This window comes from Vanacampus margaritifer, chromosome 12, assembly GCF_051991255.1.
Source record: "Vanacampus margaritifer isolate UIUO_Vmar chromosome 12, RoL_Vmar_1.0, whole genome shotgun sequence".
In the NCBI taxonomy this organism is placed as follows: Eukaryota; Metazoa; Chordata; class Actinopteri; order Syngnathiformes; family Syngnathidae; genus Vanacampus; species Vanacampus margaritifer.
Window position 1 is genome coordinate 9,019,145 of NC_135443.1, and position 20,540 is coordinate 9,039,684.

The following is a 20,540-nucleotide window of genomic DNA, read 5'->3' on the forward strand; positions in this document are numbered from 1 at the left end:
AGAAAAACAAAAGGAAACACAAAAAGCCAAGAAAAAGCAAACCACGGTGCAGTTAATCCGTTGATGTTGAAGACAAGAGAAATAATCCGACTTCCCACGTCCCTCTAATGCAGCATTAGTGTTGCTTCCTTGCGTTTAACCAGGACAAAGCTGAGCGGAAGTTGTACATTTTAGTAGCCCACAAAGGTCTTTCTTTGCATCGTAGCACATCTACCCACTACAAAAGTCCCAGGCACAACAGCTGCTTCACCGTAATAATGAGGCCACGTCCTTTGAAAGAGCAGGTATCTTCTTCCGCACAGTCTTTTATTTGTAAATAATAAAAATGAACTCTTGAATATAAAACATACACGTCAGTAGAGCCACATCTGTTATACAAACAAGAACCATTGCAGTGAATACTTCTTCGTCTTTCATCTAGCATCGTTGTTTTGGGTTTGGGGAGCCATGGGCTGTAAACAATCAGTATTCATGGAATAATACTGACAAAGGAAAGGGCAGTCGGCCACACTGCCAACATTTTCAACACAAACATTTGCAACATAGGTCTGTAAAATCAGATTCTTCATTGGCTTTAGAAGTCCAGTCCCAACCAATAGTAATACACAGGAGGGGAGTTCTTGAAAACAAATCCAAAATAATATTTAATATTTCAACTGTTTCTATACTTTTGCTTGAACAACTTGGAGAGTGGGAAAAGAAAGGCCTTATAGTGCGCCCCCTTGTGGCTCAGTACCGCTCAGCAGCTTTTGAGAACAGCAAAGGGTGCACATTCCTCTCTCTAAAAAAAAACAACAAAATCAACAAAAAACAGGAATGTTTGCGTGTCACTGACATTTCTTTTGTTAATAACTTCTCATTATTTTCTATGTACAAGGTGTGCACGTGTGTTTTGGAGACAGGCAGATACACATTTTTTCTATATTCATATATATCTCTATCTTTATAATTTCTCTCAAACTCTTAAAAGTACTTCATATACATGTAGCTGTTTTTCACACATTCTCTATTGGTCCGGAGCCCGACAAACTGACATTACAGTTACATCGTCATCATCACCAGGATCTCAGCTATGCTCCGTACTACAGAACAGCAATGTCGTTCAAAGGGCTTAAAGAAAAACAGAAACAATGACATTTTTACGCTGGAGAATTCCTGATATGGATATTTCGACCCAGAGAGGAAGATGTGGCCTGGGTGGAGTCGATCCTCCCTCATTGGTCCGCTCCTGTTATTGGATCGGGGGATGGCTTGGCTTTTCTTGGTTTGTATTCATATTCAGTACAAGCAAACTGTACAAGAACATGCAACATACAAGCTGGCCTAAAATTATGTGAAACTAACACATGTCTTATCTTTTTTCTTTTCTTTTTTAACTTTTTTTTCAAGAATCTGAAAATTCCTCATGTATTTTACTTTTCTTAAAAAAAAAAAAAAAAAAAAAAAGAGACTAAAACAAAAATGAAATTAAAGTAACAAAACAACCACGCATGCAGCTGGGCATACGGACAGGGCATCCCGAGATCATGCTGCTCTCCCTTTTACAGTGGAAATCGAAAAGGTGGGTGGGAAACGGGGGTAGCGGGTGCTAGGGTTAGGTTGTTCAGACAAATGTCACCTGATAGTGGCTTTTGCTCAAAAGCAAAGCATTGCTCTACAACTGAAAAGAAAGAAAGAAAGAAATGAGTTTGTACCAAATAGTACTATTTTGAACTCTAGGCTAAACAAAGACAGTATTCAAAATAAAATATACAAAGCACATTAAATAAATTTGGCCTCTTATTCTTTTGTTCAGACAAAGAGTGAAAACTTTTTGTCTCTATCATAATAAAGCACTCAAGCTTTTCTTGTGCTTGCATTCATGTCTCACAAGGCAAGGGATGAGTGTTTGTGTGAGCGTGTGTTTGTGTGTGTGTGTAGGCTCCTTTAACTGAAAAGGTTTACAATGACCACACCGTGCCAAACAGCAGCCCTCGTGCTCAGCTACACTTCCACCATCACCTTAGCAATGCCGACGCACGTCTCATGCAGCCGTTGATCTGTGTCACATTGAAATTTAACCAACTCCGCCACAGTGTTTTCAGGACTCCTGTCTAAGTGAAGGATTTTGATCGGGTGCACAAAAATAACGTTCGACGAAAGACAATTTGATAATCAAAGTGGAAAGAAAAATCTCCATCTTGGAGGAACAAAGGAAGGCAAAGGTTTGCAAAGAAAAGGCTCAAGTAGATAAAGAAGTAAAGTTGTGAGAAATGATTGTCAGACTCCGACTAAGCTTTGATTGGCTAGTTCTTTCTCGCCTGCTTTCTCTCTCTCTCTATCACGCTTATTCCCTGTCTCTCCGTCTGGCTTTTTATTGGTAGACCGAGGTCTTGTTGTCCTGATGCCACCTTCTTGCTCCATTGTTGTTCAATAGTTATATTCCTCTATTTTGTCATTGAAGGGATTTTAGACGCTTGACGTCATCGCGGTCACTAGGACCGAACACCCGGGGGTGGTCCTGAGCTGTCCAATGATGTCTGGGACGCCAGTCGCGTGAGTGGAGCTAGAGTGGGATCTACCAACGAGGATGGTGGAAAGAGTTTGTACCATCCAATCACCGTGCTTGATAGGTCCAAATCTTCCAATAAGATCTGTGCTACACCCATAAAACATTTGTGGTCCAATCGTCCGTAGTCCCCCCACACTATCACCTAGAAGAGAGAATAGCAGAGTCACCACCGTGGAGTTTGGTGGATGGGAAAGGACACAAATGCATAAACATGAATTCTAAACCACTATATGCAGTGGTACCTTGACTTAAGAGTTGAAAAATAAAAAGGTTTTGTCTGAAAATTTGCGTGTGTGAGATAAAAGTGGGTGTTGTCATTGATTCAGTGTGTTCCATTTTAATTGTGTTTTCAATTTTGCTATTCAGTTTTCTGTAGAGATTTGACGGCAAAGAGTTGTTTGGCGAATTAATTTTAGTTTAGCAATTTGTGTGTGTGATGTTTGGAGTTTTGCGTGTGCAGTTTTGAAAAAAAAATAAAATAAATAAAACGTGCACTTTTGAAAATTGTGTTTTAGTAATCGAATAAAACTGTAATATGCTGCTGGCTTAGATAGAAAAACAAAATAATAATAATAATAATAATAATAATGTTGTGAACATACTTTCCCTTTGAACCTAACTATACAAGACATAATTGATTTTTGCAAGAGTCAACGCGTACCGAACCGAAAACCGTGAGCACAAAACTATTTACATACATACACACAATGTATCTTTTTACCAGGGCTTCTTAATTGCACAATCGCTTGCACTTTTCATTTTCTTAGGAACCACACTGAGGGCTAATTTACAGAGAGAGAGAGAGAGAAAAAGGAAAATATATTTGAAATTCGGGGCACTCATAAGTCAAGGTACCACAGGTTCGACAAAATTAAACAAACTAAAACAGAACAAGTTCATGAATCAGTCACTCACAGAGACAATCACAGAACAAAAAAAGGGAGAGACGAAACAACAACTAATCAAACAGAAGGACCAAATTGACCAGATGACCTCAACCGGTGACAATAAAAAAATAAAATAAATTGAGTTATTTATCAAACTCCATTCACTGTCGACTACCCTGTTAAAAAACACATTTTTAAACTGAAATATTTTTCTGTCCTGAACTTTTATTTACTTGTTTATTTATTTAATAAAAAAAATTGAATATGACATTTTATATTTTTCCTTAATCATATTTAATCCGTTTACAACAAATAGATGAAGGTGCTACTTACAAAGAATATATATTTAGGACAAAATTGTAATGCGAGCATTATATTATAATTTTCTGGACTTCTACTAAAACTAGTTTCCTGGACTCTTTAATGTGAATGTACCTGAAATTACTATTTACAAAGAGGTGGCGGCACACAGGGCAGGCACGGAGTTGAGGGGCGAGAAGGGCAGTGCTAACGAGACACAAATCTGACTGTACACAAGGGACAAGGTAAAACAAAAAAACACAAACCACACTTAGTCCAAAAGAAAATCTTAGTGATTGTTGGGAGCGGGGGAAAAAGAAGAAGAAATGATTTTAAAAATCTTCACTCCACACAAATAAATACAAATATTAAAGCCTTTCTTAAATCTGCAATAAGAAGGTATTTTTGATGGTTCACTCAGTAGCAGATACACACACACACACACGCTGACTCACACACGAGAGATTACCTGAAGCACCTTGCCCTGGGGACTCTCATCAAATAGCAGATGCTGCTGGTACAGAGGCTCCAGGGTCTTTCGTGCAATCTTAGTTTTCTTTTTGGCTTTACAAGTTCCATTATCCAGCAGGTACACCTTAACGTAGGGAGCTGTTGATGCAGCAATAGAGTTCAGGGATTAAGAAAATGAGGCATAGAGAGGTGATGAAATTGAAAAAGAAACTGAAATTATGGAGAGGTAGCAAAAGCAGAAAGCAATGTACGGAGGAAGAACTAAATGTTGGTAACCTGGGAGGGATTTGGAGCCTGGTTTGGGGGTAAGGCCTCGTGCCCTGATCACCTCCACCTCCAACTGTCCTTTCTTATCCATCAAACCAATTTGAACATCACCTGCATATATGGGAAATGCATCAATAACACATACATCAATGTAATGCTAATGCTAATGCTAATGCTAATGCTAATCAAACAGTATGAGATCCTTAGCATGTAATAGCCCATGTTAGCCACATTCATTTTCTCAAAAATAGTCTCATACATGTTTCTAAATGTACACAGAAAATAAAACAAAGCAAAACCCTGTAATGAGTAAAATAAACTGATTAATGCTCACCCATTGCAGGTGTTGCCAGTGTTTGCCGGCCAACCAGCTGACCAGGTCCTAAACCATCTAGGAAGTCACTGAACTGGCTGTCAGCACCCAACCTCATTCCTGAGAAGATAAGACTGAAATACACAGACAGACAGACAGACACAGTGTATTTGTTAGCAGTAGAGTTAGTACTAGTTAGTAGATTGAATATAGAATCCGATACGGAGATTGCGACATTTTTCTTCACATCATGCTTAAATTTTGTGTGTATGTTTTAGTTAAGCTAATCTTATTATTAGAACTTGATGGTATTGTTGATAGTATTGTTCCGATACTGTTTTTCGGCCCCCGATACCAATTCCGATACCCAGTTTCGCAGTATCGGCCGATGTCGATACTGTACCGATACCACGCTGTTTAAAAAAAAAGTTTTGGGGGAAAAATTGTAATTCTAAACTACTGAAATATTTCCAAGTCGCCGACATTTTTTCTCCTGAGGAACGCTATTTTTTTTTCTTGACATGAAAAATCTGCCCTGCCATTGATTCAGAGCATTCAAGGATAACACGTAGGTATTCTGAGAGCTCTGTTGTGCAAGGCATAGTTCATATTGTGCAATGATTCCTTGAGAACTGCAAACTCAAGAATGGTCTGTGTTTTTATGGGGCAGGGCAGCTTTAACCAAAACCTTCAATTTTTTCACACTGATTAGACTTTATGTTAACTGACTACACTGACTCTAATTATGTCTTGGTCTCTAAGTCATTAGTCAAAGAGTTTACATACTTTTTCCACCCTAGACTGAGAATGTTAACATAATGTGCCCAATAAAAATGTGGTTGGTTGTGAGGCATAATTTAAAAAATATATTTTTTTAGTATTGTTCATTCGGTGATTTTACCGATTTGACATGTCATCATCATTGCTCTCTTTTTTTAATTTTTTAATTTTATTTTGAGGTTGTGAGGCATCATTTTAAGCAGACTGTGTTTGTCTATTGTGTCTTAGATGATAATCAGATCATTAAATATGACCAATTTACGCATAAATCCAAGTAATTCCACAGAATTAAAATTTTTCTTGCAAACTTACTTTCCCTCAGAGCTGTAGCTGTTCATGCTGCCATCAGTGGATTCTCTACTGGCCTGACGGTTCATGGCTGACCCTCCTCGTGGGTACTCCACAGCCATGCCCGTCTCCACGCTTCTTTGGATACTGCTGCTGCCAGCCTTAGCCACCTTCTTACTTGCTGACGTCTCTGCACCAAACAAAAAAAAAAAAATACGTTTAGATTTTATTATTGTTTGCATGTGCCTTTTTCAGTGTGTAAATATTTGATCTCAGCTTTCATGTTGTGCATTCATACAGTCATATAGAATAGTAATGTATTTATATATAAGATTTTTGCTTTTCAAGGTAAGTCTGACAAGTTTGATAACGACAGGATACAGATAACACAGGCCAACATATCCTTCATGGTGACCTCAACAATATAGCGTATTTACCAATTTGCACACCTTGTGACTCGGAAACATCATAAGCCACGAGGTCACTACTATAAGTGGTTAAAGCATAATTAGTTCACTCGTGTTTAAAAGATGATACTTCAAAATAAAAGGAAATCATGCAATCAACAAACTGTGCATCCAAAAAGGATTGGTTCAGCCCTTTCTAAAAAGCCGTCCGTTAAGGTTTGATCCAGACATTCAGGTAGTTGTTTTTAGTGTTTTTTTTTCTTTTTTGACGTCTTCAAGAACTGAACCACACTTAAAACCTTTTGCTGCATTTAAGATATCCAGGAAGTTGGAAATATCTCACTTGGCTGTCATCAAAATATACCACTCAAACACAAAGAAAAACTTTATTATATTTATTTAAATATATTTTATATTATTTAATATTTTATATTATATATATATATATTTAATATATAAATATATATTAATATATTTAATATTTAAAAAAATATGCAGTAATTAATTAATTGCTAATCATTTTCAATTTGCAATCAAGGAAATGTAACCAAATGGCAATGATTACGTATAATATTTTAGTGCATTTCTCATCATAAATTGGAGATTTCCGACTTCCCGGCTTCTTGGAATGCCGCAGTAATGTTGATGAAGAGGATGGAGTAAGGAAGCGTGCCGAAGACAGAGGTCAGGAAGGGCTGGGAGGATTGACAAAAGTAAGCTCCGGTAAACTTCATTTCATCTCTTTCTGACAATTTCTTTCTGGATTACATTTATGTATGATATATTCAGAAAGAAAAACGTCCGGTAAGCACTGGTAGCATAGTGGTACATGCTGTTGCTTTTCGTGCACATCGTGCTGGTTTGTGCCTACGCAGTCACTGCCGGTTCCGAAAAAAAAATGGGTGAGTTGTGCAGTATGGGAATCTGGCATTAAAAAACGGGGACAAACAAATCATGCCAGTAACTTTTTGTGGCAACTCCTGATGTGACAAGCTGGAAGTTGCATCACAGCCTTTTCTTTAAAAATACAGTATGTGTTCAAATAAATGTTATTTTTCTCCATTCTAATAGCTGAGCTAGCTGGTTCATAATTTTGTTATGCTGTGTAGCTCAATGGTAAATAATGTAAACTAAAGTACAATCATGCGCGTCTTAAATCTGATTTGAAGAAGAACTCTATTTTTCTTCTTATTGTAACTTTCTTTCCATTCTACACTGTCTTTCTAATTCGTTTACCTTTCTGTCTGTCCGCCACCTTACCAGCCGCCTCTGAAATAACACATAACAAAACCAATGAACAACAGCTAAAACCAAAGTACTGGAAAGACAGATAAATGTATTAGCATGTATGATAGTCTCATACTACCAAGACAACAGATAGAGTACAAACAGAGAATAAAGAAGAGGTATGCCGCAAAAAAAAAAAAAAAAAACGCAACCGTCACACGGGCCTGTATGTTAACCTCACGTTGCTATCTTCAGCTAGCCCGTCCAATAATACACGGGCAACAACTTCGTGCTAAAGATGAGTCGTAGCTGGTCTGAGGACAACGGGGATGCGGCATCCCAAGTCACCTTCAAGTAGTGAGTGATATATTTTTAATCTGGCGAACTATGTCTTCACATGATCAGTGGCACCGTTTGGGGATGGCAATAAGTAAACAAAATATTCTTAACTGGGCTAGTACACTGCATAACGTGCTAGTGCACCCTTCTTTCTTTCTTCCTATGCTCTAGGGGTGTGAATTGCCTAGAATTTGGCGATTCGATTCGTATCACGATTCTTAGGTCACGCTTCGATACCGATTAATCCCGATACGAATCCATAAATCTAATATTGCGATTTTTTTTTTAAACTCAAATTTAGAAAATACTAATCAGTAAACTTGTACATGTAAATCGATTCGGCCGCATATTGAATCGATTCGAGAATTGCGCGCTGTAATATCGCGATATATTGCCGAATCGATTTTTTCTAACACCCCTACTATGCTCCTAAAATATTAAGTTAGGGGTTACCGCGGTCCTCGCAAGAAATGTTAGTCTGCAGCCCTTGATCTATGTGCTAGAAATGGGTAAACCACCATCAGCAAGTCTGCCCACGGGGATGTGCCGCCACTTTGCTGAGGAGTGTCCCACATTGTCCCTCAGAAATGGCCGATAATGGTATCGGTCACCGCCGGGAGTACCGATACCTTAAAATAAGACTGGTATTGGTACCGAAACCTGGTATCAGTAGTCACCCATCATAGTCAGGATGCTATCACCTCTGCCTCAATTTGAGCCTGGAAAAACCCTGGTAGTGGATCTATTCAACTACATGAGTGAGTCAAAATATTAGAAACATCTCAGTATGATGAAATAATAACTTCTAATAAAGTTATCACTTCAGAATCATGTATACAGATTCTTCAATATGTTTACTATATTGCTCTTTTTAGGTATGTAAAACGCCACAGTGATTGGTGCTCCATGATCCCCCCCCCCCCCCCCAACCCAAACTTTACTGAGGCACGATTTTTTGGATGTTCTCTGACCTGTCTGGCTGAGCTGCGAGGTACTCCGACTACGCCTTGATGGCAGGATGGCAACCACACGTTGGCTGAGGCTTGAGCGGCGCTTTTTGCTCCCATTTCCCAAGCTCCCGAGGGCGGTATCCGATTGGCTGCCGTCTGCATGCTCCATGCCGTAGATTTCGCCACTCACGCTGGTGCTCTTCATCATGTGTCGGCCCGTCGCACGCATGGCTCGACTGATCATTGATTTTTAAAAAAAAATCAATCACATCATGTCATTGGAATACAAATGTATCCGCATAAAAAATGGCATCTAATGTATGTACCTGAAGCGTCCTCTGGGTCTCTCTGACTGGATGGATATGTAGCTGGTGCTACTAATCCGAGAGGCACTGCTGGTTCGAGAGATGGCTGATACGTCGCTGACATCACTGTCTGAGGACTTATGGGAAGCGTTCTCACTGCTCGTCCTGTGGTCCTTGAAGAGCTGCAAGAAACAAGCATTGTGGGAATGATGATAGTGTAGTGGTTCACATGACATAAACAGACATAAGCAGCTTCGTAACAGCCATGTGTGTTGCGCAATTGACATGCGTTGCCCTTCAGACAAGTAAATAAATGACCCTAACTGCTCAGTAAAATCAGTATACTCTTGTATTTGTACATTCGTAATAACGGTAAAGACATGCAATTTTTTCCTGGCACGTTCACAAATTCATGCGCATCTCAGAAATGACACCATTTAACCCTGGAGAACCCACGGGGTCAAATTTGGCCCATATAAATTATATAACAAAGACCTTTTTTTTTGTACATTCAAAATCCAGTTCTAAAATGCAACAAATAAAACAAAAAAATAATATTGTAATAATGTAGCTGTGTATTTGATTGATTATTTTCTTAAATTCTAAATAGTTTACTGACAGTTTTTGTTATTCAGATTTTTCGAAATGATACCCCTAAATCCCAAAAGGGTCAAATTTCGCCCTAATCCTAAATTAGGGAATAAAGGGTTAAAATTGAAAAAACATATATTTTGGTGTTTAGTGATTTTATAGCAGTCATTTAATGTATAATTCATAATTTTCCAAAGAAGAAAAGGGTTCTTGGGTTCTCCAGGGCTAATCTGTATGCAACTGTGTGAATGCAAAATGACTATCGCATCCTGGCACTTCAGATCACAGATCCCGCTGGTGTATTGCAAAAAAATTAGGTGTCTCTCTCCAGTGACCAATTGTAAAAGAACCAAAAAAATAGGACATTTTAACTTTTCTCGTTTTAGTTAGGACAATCATTTTTTACCCCTGTATTTTTTTGTAAGCAGATTATGTTGAACATTTCGGATATAAAACGATTTCGCATAAAACGTTCCCTCATCTTTTGGATGAAAAACAACTTCACACACAAAGACAGTATATCAACAACATGGAACATTATAGCCATTGAATTAATGTTAGGTTATAATTATAATGTACTTTTTTTTTTTAACCTTTCACTGCGAATCCTCTTATTGTCTGTCCCATATGTTTGTGCATTTTGAAATGAGCAGAGACAAGATTTTACAAAATCATCAGATTTTTTTCTCATTTTTGTACATGAATTAAAATGTTCATAGATTTTAGTCCAGTTTTTATTAAGTGAAGTACATTTTCATCTCGTTTTCATTCGTCAACAGAAATGCATACTGATTTAGCCCCAGTTATTGTTTATTAATGAGGGTTTTAGTCTGGTCTAGTCTAGTTTTAGTCGGGTGAAAATTTAGTGTAGACAAAAAAAATTGTTTAGTTTTCATTGATGAAATTAACACTAGTACGTATATACATAGCATATACACTGCTCAAAACAATTAAGGTTCCTATGTTCCTTTAATTTTTTTTACAGTATATTTTGACATTTGAGATGATTTATCTTTTCAGATAATAAACTTGAAAACGTATCTGCAAATGATGGTTCGACTTAGCATGATTTCCTACTAACTTATTTTGGAACCGTGCAAGTGAAAGAGAACCCACCTCCCGTTTGTTCTTGAGTGCTCGGTCCAGGTCCTGCTGGCTGGAGTTACTGGCAGCTGACATACGGTTCGAATGAACTCTCATTTGGAGTTGACGGACGCGCTCTTCTGCTACCAGGGCTGGACAAAAACACAAAATAAAACAAAGATTTTGTAGAAAAGGCTTCTGCAATAACATCTGGTATTCTCGAAGATATGATTTTTTTTTTTTTGGCACCTGTGGTGTTGTTTTCATAATGATAGATATTGTAACATTTTTAATACTTAATTTTATTTTATTAACCATTGTTACACATTATTAACATTTTAATTCTTTATATTAACCTTGTCGAAATGTTTTGTGTCCTGTGCAGAGCAGATGGTGTTGACTTCGTATAGGTTGACCTTAAGCTGGGACATACTATTTAGTCTAAAAAAGTTCCTTCTCAGCGCTTTGTGCGAAAACACATTTGGTCCTTGAGAACAGAATCTGTTTTGAACACCCACACCTGACTCTGTTTTCGCCATCGCTCACGGAAAAGTACCAGAGAGTATGTTTTGTCTACAAAAGAAAGAGAGGAGGTCTTTTTAACTATAAGAAACCGTTGTGCACGCGGAAGAGCTACATTTGACGCTCTGAATTCCACCTGTTTAAGTGATGATTAGAGGCAGTTATTTGTCCAGAGATTCTCTGTTTTTTATTAAATCATTTTTGCAAAAGGTGTATTTTTCTTACATTAAATCTATCTTCATTTTTGGAACACGCAAAGAGGACATAATAATTTATTCCTCTTTCAATAAACACAACTGATCAGATATACTTCAAAATAGTATGACAATAAAAATGGCTTTTTAAATATCTTCTTGTTCTGTGCTAGTCTAAACTCAACCATGTACCACAACATGAACCTGTTAATGTTTACCTTGTTCTACACTGTTGCTCTTGGGGGGAAGCTGGGGGAGCTGCCTCACTTTGCGAGATGATGATGATGTCACTGAAGAGGAAAGAGGTGTACCACCTTGGTGGTGGCCCCTATTATGAAGTAACAACGAAAAAGGGAACAGATGGAGAGATCATTTGAGAAGAGACAGAAAAAAAACTGAGAGAGAAAATAAATGAAATCCAAATATTCATGTACAGTAAATCGGTACATTCCGTGAAATATTTTAATAACAACAACAATCAGGGAAAAAGTGCCAAAAACATATCAGCCATAGGAGAAGCAAGGTGTAGATTGGTCAGCAAATGAAGCAAAAAAAAGTTATTTGGAATTCGATGCACGCACACACACATACACAAAGAAACATTTGCCCGTGAGGTGGAAGTAGGTTCAAGTGGAACTATCCAACTCTACTTGCAAGTACAGTAATTAGCTAAATCTTGCACATACTGTACATTTAAAACCAAACAAAAATAGTTTCAAATATTCAATAAATACTGTTTTCATAAATCCCCTGGGCGACAGGGTGGCATGTTAGGGTGTGATTTGTGTATTTGTTTGCTTTGTTTGTTTGTCTTGGTATGTATTATAATGTCCTGAGCCTCCACCCAACAAGCCTTATGTATTTTCAATGGGGTGTTTCTTTCACATGTGATTGTATGCGCAAGTTGCCCTCATGATGATAAATATCTAACTAATATCTAACGTCCAGCCCAGAAAGAGCTTCCTGCCATGTGTCTTGACATTGAGGTGTATTGAGAGTCTAAGGCCGCCTGATGATGGCGGTTGAGGCAAGGAGGACACCAGAACAAAAAAATAAGATAAAAATGGATGCATGGAACAGGAGAGGATAGAAGAGAGCAAGATGGAGGACGAATGTAAGGGATAAATAAGTTTAGGGATCTGTCACTGAAGGGGAAATAACCATGGTTTTATATGTCCTCATGTAAACTCTTATATAAGGATATGTTGTTGTCCTGAACTGTTGTACGAATCCAGGTGCCCAACAATTTGTAAATAAAGGGCGGAATCAGCCTGGGAGTGAATGCCTTGTTTATACTACAGTTTTCCCTCCTTTGCAAAACATGTTTTCGAAAGTGTCTGAGAAAGGGCTTGGCTAGCCCGGTTTCTCACGCTAACGAATAAAAGACGGAGCGGCACACGGTCCGGGTAGAGTCAGCTGTGGAATACGTACGATTGCCCAGCCGTTTTGCAGCTCGTTCTACCCGGACCGTGGGCTCTCCGGTCTAGTGTCAAGGTAAGCGCTGATGATGATCATATTATGCTGCTTAACGTTGTAGTGTATTGATTGCTGTTTGCGGGGAATAAAAGGCACAATTATTCTAGCACAGTAAATCAGTCTCTGTGTATTCATTGTTACCACCGATCACTCACGATCCTGCATAAAAATATAAAGGTGAAGTAGTGTTTTCCACAAAACAGTCACTGATCTCACATGTTCATGACACGGAAATAAGAGAATTAGTGATGTTATGAGTGTCATGAGGTTGACATACCTGTGTATATACAGTATTAAGAAACTCTGTGCGTGTTTGTGTGTTTGAATAAAATAATGCATTTCACTGAGGGGAATTTCAGGCGCCACAGAGCAAAATGGATTTCAGACATACAAACATACAAACTTGATCCCGTTGAGAGTTCTAAGCCATTGCTGAGGACTAAGTCTTGGGGGGGGGGGGGGGGGGAATAGTTGAGCACATAGAAGCTGCAAAATGCGATTCCCAGAACACCACCAACAACAACAACGCCGCATCCCTTCATGTCAATGCAAGAAGCAAACACAACTGCGCAGGATTTCACACCAAAAGCAGTCCAAGGTTACCGCAAGTTGAAAATGAGCACAAACTGAAGTTTATTAAAGGGGAGGAAACAATATGAAACCAACAAGACAAAACAATGTTACTACTATCAACAACCAGGAACACAAACCATTGCAACCACTCTTGATAAAAAAGACCGGAAAGATGCACAAACGTAAAACCTTTACACAATGTGAGTGACAAACTGTGTAGAATTTGTCTGTATATTGATTTGTTGTTCTGACAAGTTCTACTTTGTATGCCACAGTCACTGTGTCAAAGTCAAAACCACAGAGTACCAGAGATTTAGGAGAAGAGAGCTCGCCAGCAAAAAGGATAGTTTGTGATTTTATCCTGTATTTGTTCAAACAAAGGTCGCTATTTATTGTGTCAATTCAAAAGTAAAAGAAACTTCACGCTGGTCAGGATTCGCTGGCGTGAAGATTTAAATGTGCAAGAATAAGGCAAACTATTCAATCGAAAAACAATTCAGATAGATCATTTATTTCACACAAGATAAAATCACTTTCTACTCATAAATCTTTTATGTAAAAGTTAGGTTAGGATATTCATACTAGCTTATAAATATAAAAACAATTGGTGTTACACGCACACAGAAGGTACAGCTGAACCTCTGTTTGCACCTAGAATAAAACAAAATGTGAAAACAAAAGTTGTAGTTTAAGAAGTGAAAGCAGGGTGGGGGGGGGGTGATAATTAACACTGGGGAACAATTAGAAAAAAAAATCTGCTGATTAAAAATAAAATTGGCATGCTAATTCCAAAATTGCAGTCAGATTTTGTCTAGCACATCAAGTTTTTTTTTCCTCCACAGCTTCAGATCAGTACAATTTTGCTGATTAGCTGTAGTAAGAAGTGCTGATTATGATTGGAATTGTGTGCAGCTTCCATTAGGTCAGTACTATTGATATCTGCAAACAAAAACCAAGCATAGCAGGCATTAGTGCTGGCTTTTTCATTTAAACTTTTAACCATGGGCATGCTGTTGTAAAATGTATTCATTTATTGCTGTTTATTATGCTTTTTCTTTTTTTTTAAAGATTGTAACTATTTCATCTTCGTGTTTTTATTTACATACAAACACACTTATTTCAAATTTTGTAAGAAAATGGGGATCCTGTAGCTCAAAAACTTGACATGATAGAGAAAAACTCAGCTCAGTTTTGGATTCCACACCCATAAATTTCTTAAAAAACTGCCGTCAGACCTAACTCAACAAAAATTGCGTTCCCAAGTGTAATTGATGGAAATCATTGGTGTGTATATGGAATTCCTCAAGATCCAAAATCAAGGTTTTAAGTTGGTACTCAGTGGTGTCACAAGTCAAGCTCAAGAGCGTCGAGAGAAAGGCCACGGGTCCACAAAAGGGTACCTGTCATCTTCAGGGGAAGCATGCTGGATAAAAATCCTGGGGCTCGGAGGGCGTCTCCGGGGCAACGAATGGTACAATGATTTTCTATGTGTGCACAGGGAAAAAAATAACCACTGAAAAAACTGAATTTTCCACTAATATTTTCAGGTCCAACAGACAGTATGTCAAATAACATGATTTTACCAGTTACCACACCATCAGTATTTAAAATTCAATATGATAGAAATTGAGACTTGTTTAATGCTCATAATGGGAAATGATGCTTTCATTAGTCTCAAGGTAAATGTTTGACACATTTACAGTATGTAAACATAAAATTGCACTGCATCATCCAAAAACAAAGTTAATTCTATAATTTACTTTATCAATTGTACATTAAAAAAAATAAATAAATAAAGCTGCATGGTTTTATTTTCTACCACTTGATGGCAGCAGAGACAATCCTATTCCCAACGTTCTCCTTGTTTCAGGCTAAATTGTACAGTAGCATTTCGCCATATCATAACCTCCTCAATATTTTATTTTACTGAATCATATTTTATTTAAAGATCATTTCAGTTTTAGGAATATTAGTATTTTAGTAACAACTGTAAAACAACACCAGTAAACTAATGTATTCATCTTTCACTACACGATAAGCACTACTACATGGGTACGATGACACAAACAAGCAACACATTCAAGTTTCACGCTATGAATACCAGACACAAAGAACAACAATTGTTTAGAAGAGCAATACAAGATAGTGACACAACTCAGTCTCGCCAAGCAGACACATTAGACTGACTAGAATGATGGAGTGTATATAATCTGACAAATTACTGAAGGTCATTCACTGGATTAAGAGCACGCAAACAGGATAGAGAATTAGGAATGTGTGACTGGGGAAGTGAATCACAGCAGAAGAGCTTAAGGTGTACAAAAATAAATGCAATCGTCTTTCGACCAGTTGCAAGTATAACTATTAACGGATAAATGAAATCTTACTGTCCAAATAATTGTCATGAAAAAAGTGTCAATTTGAACACACGCGAACACAAAGGAAAATTGGTCTACAGTGAGTGAATGTGGTGTTTTGAAGGTGAAAATATTTCAAAGTGCAAGAGAGCAACACCAAAAGCTAATAGAGGACCACAGCATGACTACAGGAGGGTGGTGGATACAAAGCATGGTACCTTGACAACTCAGGTGAGGGGACATGATTATCTGGAGTCAGACAGTTGGTGCTAGCACTCCTAACCCTGTCCAGAGAAGGCTGAAGATCACTAGAGGCATCACAGCACAACATGCCATCCAATGGTGGAAGAGGAGGATGGAGAGGAGAGACAGGGCAAGAGGTCAACCACAAAGAGAAAAACAATGGACCAAAAAAAAAACAAAAAAAAAAACCCACAAAACTTACTTCAAAAGAAAATTTGGCTGGATTCACAAATAAATTATAAATTTGAAAACTAAGCCATGCCTGGCTGCAGGGCACAATCATGTTGCTGGATATGTCTTTAGGGTGGAATTACCCGAGTTAGCAAACTCACAGTGCGACGAAGGTACATTTTACCGGGGTGAGGATTCCAGAACAGAGCTTAGCTTTTGACATGCAGGCACGCTAACACTGCTAATGATCACAGAAGAGTTCCAAAAACAGCATGCATTGCAAACATAGTTTGAACAGATTGAATCTAATAGGAAACCAAAAAGAGTGAGAATCTCTCATTCCAAATAAGTTACTCAAATTTTTCATTACCCATAGTAACAGTAGTTAATCAGTATTAGTATTGGTACAAAATAGGAATGATTTGAGAAAATCATCACATCAACACCACAAAAGTTGGCCATATGCTTCAAACAAAATTAAATCAATATTGCAATTTAGAAATAGCATTTCGGCTGCCGCTCTTCTAGCTCAGTGCATTTTACAATTTATTGACAAAAAGTAGATAATATTTTAGACTCTGTTAAACCAAGTCTATCTAGTGGCACAGGTGGTGTAATGCAATTCCGGTGGATGTATTTAAATCATAAATCTGACAACAGTGTGGGACAATCCCTCTGAATCATTGTAGAAACCAATTCATTTGACAAATTATTATCATTATAATCTTAAAAAATATTTTAATAGCACTTCCTTGACGTGGCTGGCTATGTGGGGGAAGAGTGGGGTGTCACAATAAGACCACGTTTAGACGCAGTAAATACCATGTAAACATACACAAAAACCCAAATATGCTCTTTTTCGGATTTTTAAAAGTGCCTGAGTTACCCCTTTTCTGACACAAATTTGTTGTTGTAAATAACATGTAAAGACTGTGAGCATAGGCATGACTACACTGGGAAAAAGCATGCTTATCACTACACTTTTGACTAAAAGTTTAGGTAATGACCCACATTTTGTGTACCGCTGTAGGTTTAATGGTTTTGAATCAATGCTTTATTATTGTAATGATTTTTTATTTTTTTCCATTTCCCAAAAAACTTTGGTATGTCTGATCAAACTTCTGAAGAACAGTTAACATTTTATATATTGACTTTGTTCATTCTTAATTATATTTGTCCAGTATAAAAGAGAAATGTGAAAAAAAAAACAACTTTAAAAAGGTGTAAACATGAAAACTAGTAAAACACAAAATCAGAGCCAATCTCGACCGGATGTGATGATTAAACATTGTCCTGTAGTGTCCTCTAGTGGATTACAGGCAGCATTACAAGTAAATTACATGTATGTGGTCAACCATGTTGTTTTGATTTTTTTTCTCTCAAAACCTTTACTCATATACGTATGTACAACTTAGCAATTAACTTTACTGCTTTACTAATGACTGACTTTTACAGCTGTTTTAGCTATTACCAATGTGTAACATGTAATGTTATATCTGTAATTCCCTACTGATGTATTATTATTATTATTTAGGTTTAATATTGTATTGAAAATTACAATTGCCTTTTTAAATTGGCAAAATTCTACCTCTTCCCATAATAGGATATTGTTTTCCAACATACAACTAAAAAGGCACGTTCACAGAAATACTATGCAAGCGCCAGAAATTCACACCCAGAAGCACATAGTATGGAATATGACATGATTGACCAAGTTACCTTAAGCGGATGCACTCAGCACTTTTGCCTCGCATTGATTGGTGGATCATGATGACCTCACTGTGGTAACCATGGGGATGGATGACACATGAGGAAATCAACAACAATTCCCCAAAACATGAGAGCAAAGGGAAAAGAGAGTGAATTGGAACGAGAGGACGAACGCATGCACAAACACAAATGCACAGACATGAACATAGACTCGCACCCCAAATCATAAGTTACACTGTACAGTTTTACAAACAACTAATCAGTAAGCTACAGCACCGAACCCTGTTCAGTGTCCAAACAAACCATGAAAAAGGAGACATTTGGTTATCAAAAGTGCAAATAAAATGAAATAATAACCAAGCATTTGACTTGACTCATAGAATGAGGATTCACCATCAATGACATTCACACGCTCCACACATTCAAATGTTTTGCCACTTCCCAGCATTCCTACAATTAAGCCGACAGCATCGCTCTAAAATACAAGTAACTCAATAAAGTGAACATGTTATTAGTATTATTTTTTTTTTAGGACAGGTACAAATTCAAGGAAAACTACCTGTCATCCAGGTATTCCTGATCCTTGTGGCGAGCAGATTCGTAGTAGCGGGTCGGAGACCGAGAACGCTTGGAGTGTGAAAGCTCATCGTCTAGACTCCTGCAAAAGAAAGACAATAAATATATAATTAAAGACAGAATTGACTTATATCACTGTAGTGGTCAAGCAATATGGCAAGACAATTCTTGGCTGGACTCATTTGGCTCAGACTGTAAAAGCAGAGCTGGCAGCACAATGAGTTCCGCAGTAGTTGGCCATTTTCATTAGAAGATGGCCTCAGTTTGTTGCTTCCCAACATTGCTCCTCTCTCACACACTTATCATGTATCAGACAATTTGCCTTTCCTATATAATGAATTAAAATGCAGCACCTGATGGAAATGTGGCTGAATAGCACCATTCTTCAGGATATATTGCTGAGCAAAAGCACTTTTTCAAAGTACACAAGAGAATTTATTGGAGTAAACATGAAGATAATCTTGGTACTTCTATGAAGAGAAAAATGTTACAAAAAGTTTGGCAAATACATTGTCACTTGGGGAATATCACTTTAAAGCATTAATGTTCACAGTAAATTCTGTGGAGTAAATTTGACTCTATTTAGAGTGGGACCAAATAGACTCCGTTTTAGAGTAGGCTAATATTTACACTTGGAAGAGAGTAAAATAAAGAATTGAGAAATAAAAAATTCAAATAAAAGTCACGCAAGGGTTGAGGAATGAACTCACGAGCTTCAGCTTGGGAGACGGCCACACTACCACCTGAGCTATGCCACTCCTGCTGTTTACTTACCTCCTAGAGGAAACTGTTTTTCCCGGATACAAGCGGCCGAAATGAGTTTCCTCCGCAGGGTAGCTGGGCTCTCCCTTAGAGATAGGGTGAGAAGCTCGGTCATCCGAGAGGGACTCAGCGTCGAGTCGCTGCTCCTCCACGTTGAGAGGAACCAGTTGAGGTGGCTCGGGCATCTGGTTCGGATGCCTCCTGGACGCCTCCCTGGGGAGGTGTCCGGGCATGTCCTACCGGCAGGAGGCCCCGGGGACGACCCAGGACACGCTGGAGAGACTATGTCTCTCGGCTGTCCTGGGAACGCCTTGGGGTCCCGTCGGATGAGCTGGCTGAAGTGGCTGGGGAGAGGGAAGTCTGGGCTTCCCTGCTAAAGCTGCTGCCCCCGCGACCCGACCCCGGATAAGCGGAAGAAGACGGACGGACGGACGGAGGAAACTGTTTTTGCTCTTGGAGTTAGGAAGATTCCAGTTGACACAAACGATATACTAGCACACAGCAGGAGCTGCGTGGCTCAGGATTGGCTGTCTTCCAAGATGAAGGTCATGAGTTCATTCCTCAACCCTTGAGTGACCTTTATTTAAAAAAATCAATTCTTTATTTTACTCTCTTCCAAGTGTAAATATTACTCTAAATTGAGTTTATTTGGTCCCACTCTAATTTACACTACAGAATTTAATGTGTAGCCCCTTATCTTTTAAATGATCAGATTAGAACACATTAAAAGTCACAGCATTGCTCCTTTCAATGCAACAATACGTTATTTTTAAGTCATGTGACTTCTCACCTCTGTGCAGGGATATTGGCTGGTCGAGACCGCATACATCCCTGCTCCTCGCGGTGGGGGGATACTGAGCGGGAACGTATATGATGTGACGGCGTTCTCTGGCGCTCGGGTACCTCAAGGGTGGACGTGGGTTCCCGTTGTCGCTCCCTTCCACGTCCCTCTGCTGTTGGGTGCCGGTGATGGTGCATGTAAACGCATATATGGATACACATAAACCATCATTTGCAAGTATAGTAAATGTGTGTGAAGCAGACCATTCAGACCATATACACAAAAAATTTGTAATCAATGTCTAATCTTTCTACTGCAAACTACACAAAGTATTAAAACCGTGGGGCTAATTCCTTTAATTGTTCCGTAGACTAAATAATTTGGTTAAGACATCAGAAGATGAAGATGAGGCAAGA

General features: G+C 38.3%; 1 protein-coding gene across 5 annotated transcripts in view; it reads right to left on the reverse strand.

Moving 5' to 3' along the window:
• Positions 1 to 285: 285 nt before the first annotated feature.
• Positions 286 to 20,540, reverse strand: part of rims1a (regulating synaptic membrane exocytosis 1a) — a 71,515-nt gene continuing 51,260 nt past the window's right edge. For 3 of the 5 annotated variants that reach the window (XM_077582733.1, XM_077582736.1, XM_077582732.1), the window contains 15 exons: positions 20,134 to 20,296; positions 18,565 to 18,663; positions 18,015 to 18,074; positions 16,100 to 16,189; positions 14,925 to 15,008; positions 11,694 to 11,803; positions 10,793 to 10,911; positions 9,107 to 9,267; positions 8,802 to 9,016; positions 7,501 to 7,533; positions 5,882 to 6,047; positions 4,811 to 4,923; positions 4,486 to 4,587; positions 4,208 to 4,347; positions 286 to 2,693 (listed from right to left, as the gene is read on the reverse strand). In XM_077582733.1, coding sequence (XP_077438859.1) covers positions 2,475 to 2,693; positions 4,208 to 4,347; positions 4,486 to 4,587; positions 4,811 to 4,923; positions 5,882 to 6,047; positions 7,501 to 7,533; positions 8,802 to 9,016; positions 9,107 to 9,267; positions 10,793 to 10,911; positions 11,694 to 11,803; positions 14,925 to 15,008; positions 16,100 to 16,189; positions 18,015 to 18,074; positions 18,565 to 18,663; positions 20,134 to 20,296 — 1,874 coding nt within the window. In that variant the 3' untranslated portion in view covers positions 286 to 2,474. The remainder of the gene's footprint in view (positions 2,694 to 4,207; positions 4,348 to 4,485; positions 4,588 to 4,810; positions 4,924 to 5,881; positions 6,048 to 7,500; positions 7,534 to 8,801; positions 9,017 to 9,106; positions 9,268 to 10,792; positions 10,912 to 11,693; positions 11,804 to 14,924; positions 15,009 to 16,099; positions 16,190 to 18,014; positions 18,075 to 18,564; positions 18,664 to 20,133; positions 20,297 to 20,540) is intronic. The other 2 variants (XM_077582735.1, XM_077582737.1) reach the window with 1 other exon arrangement.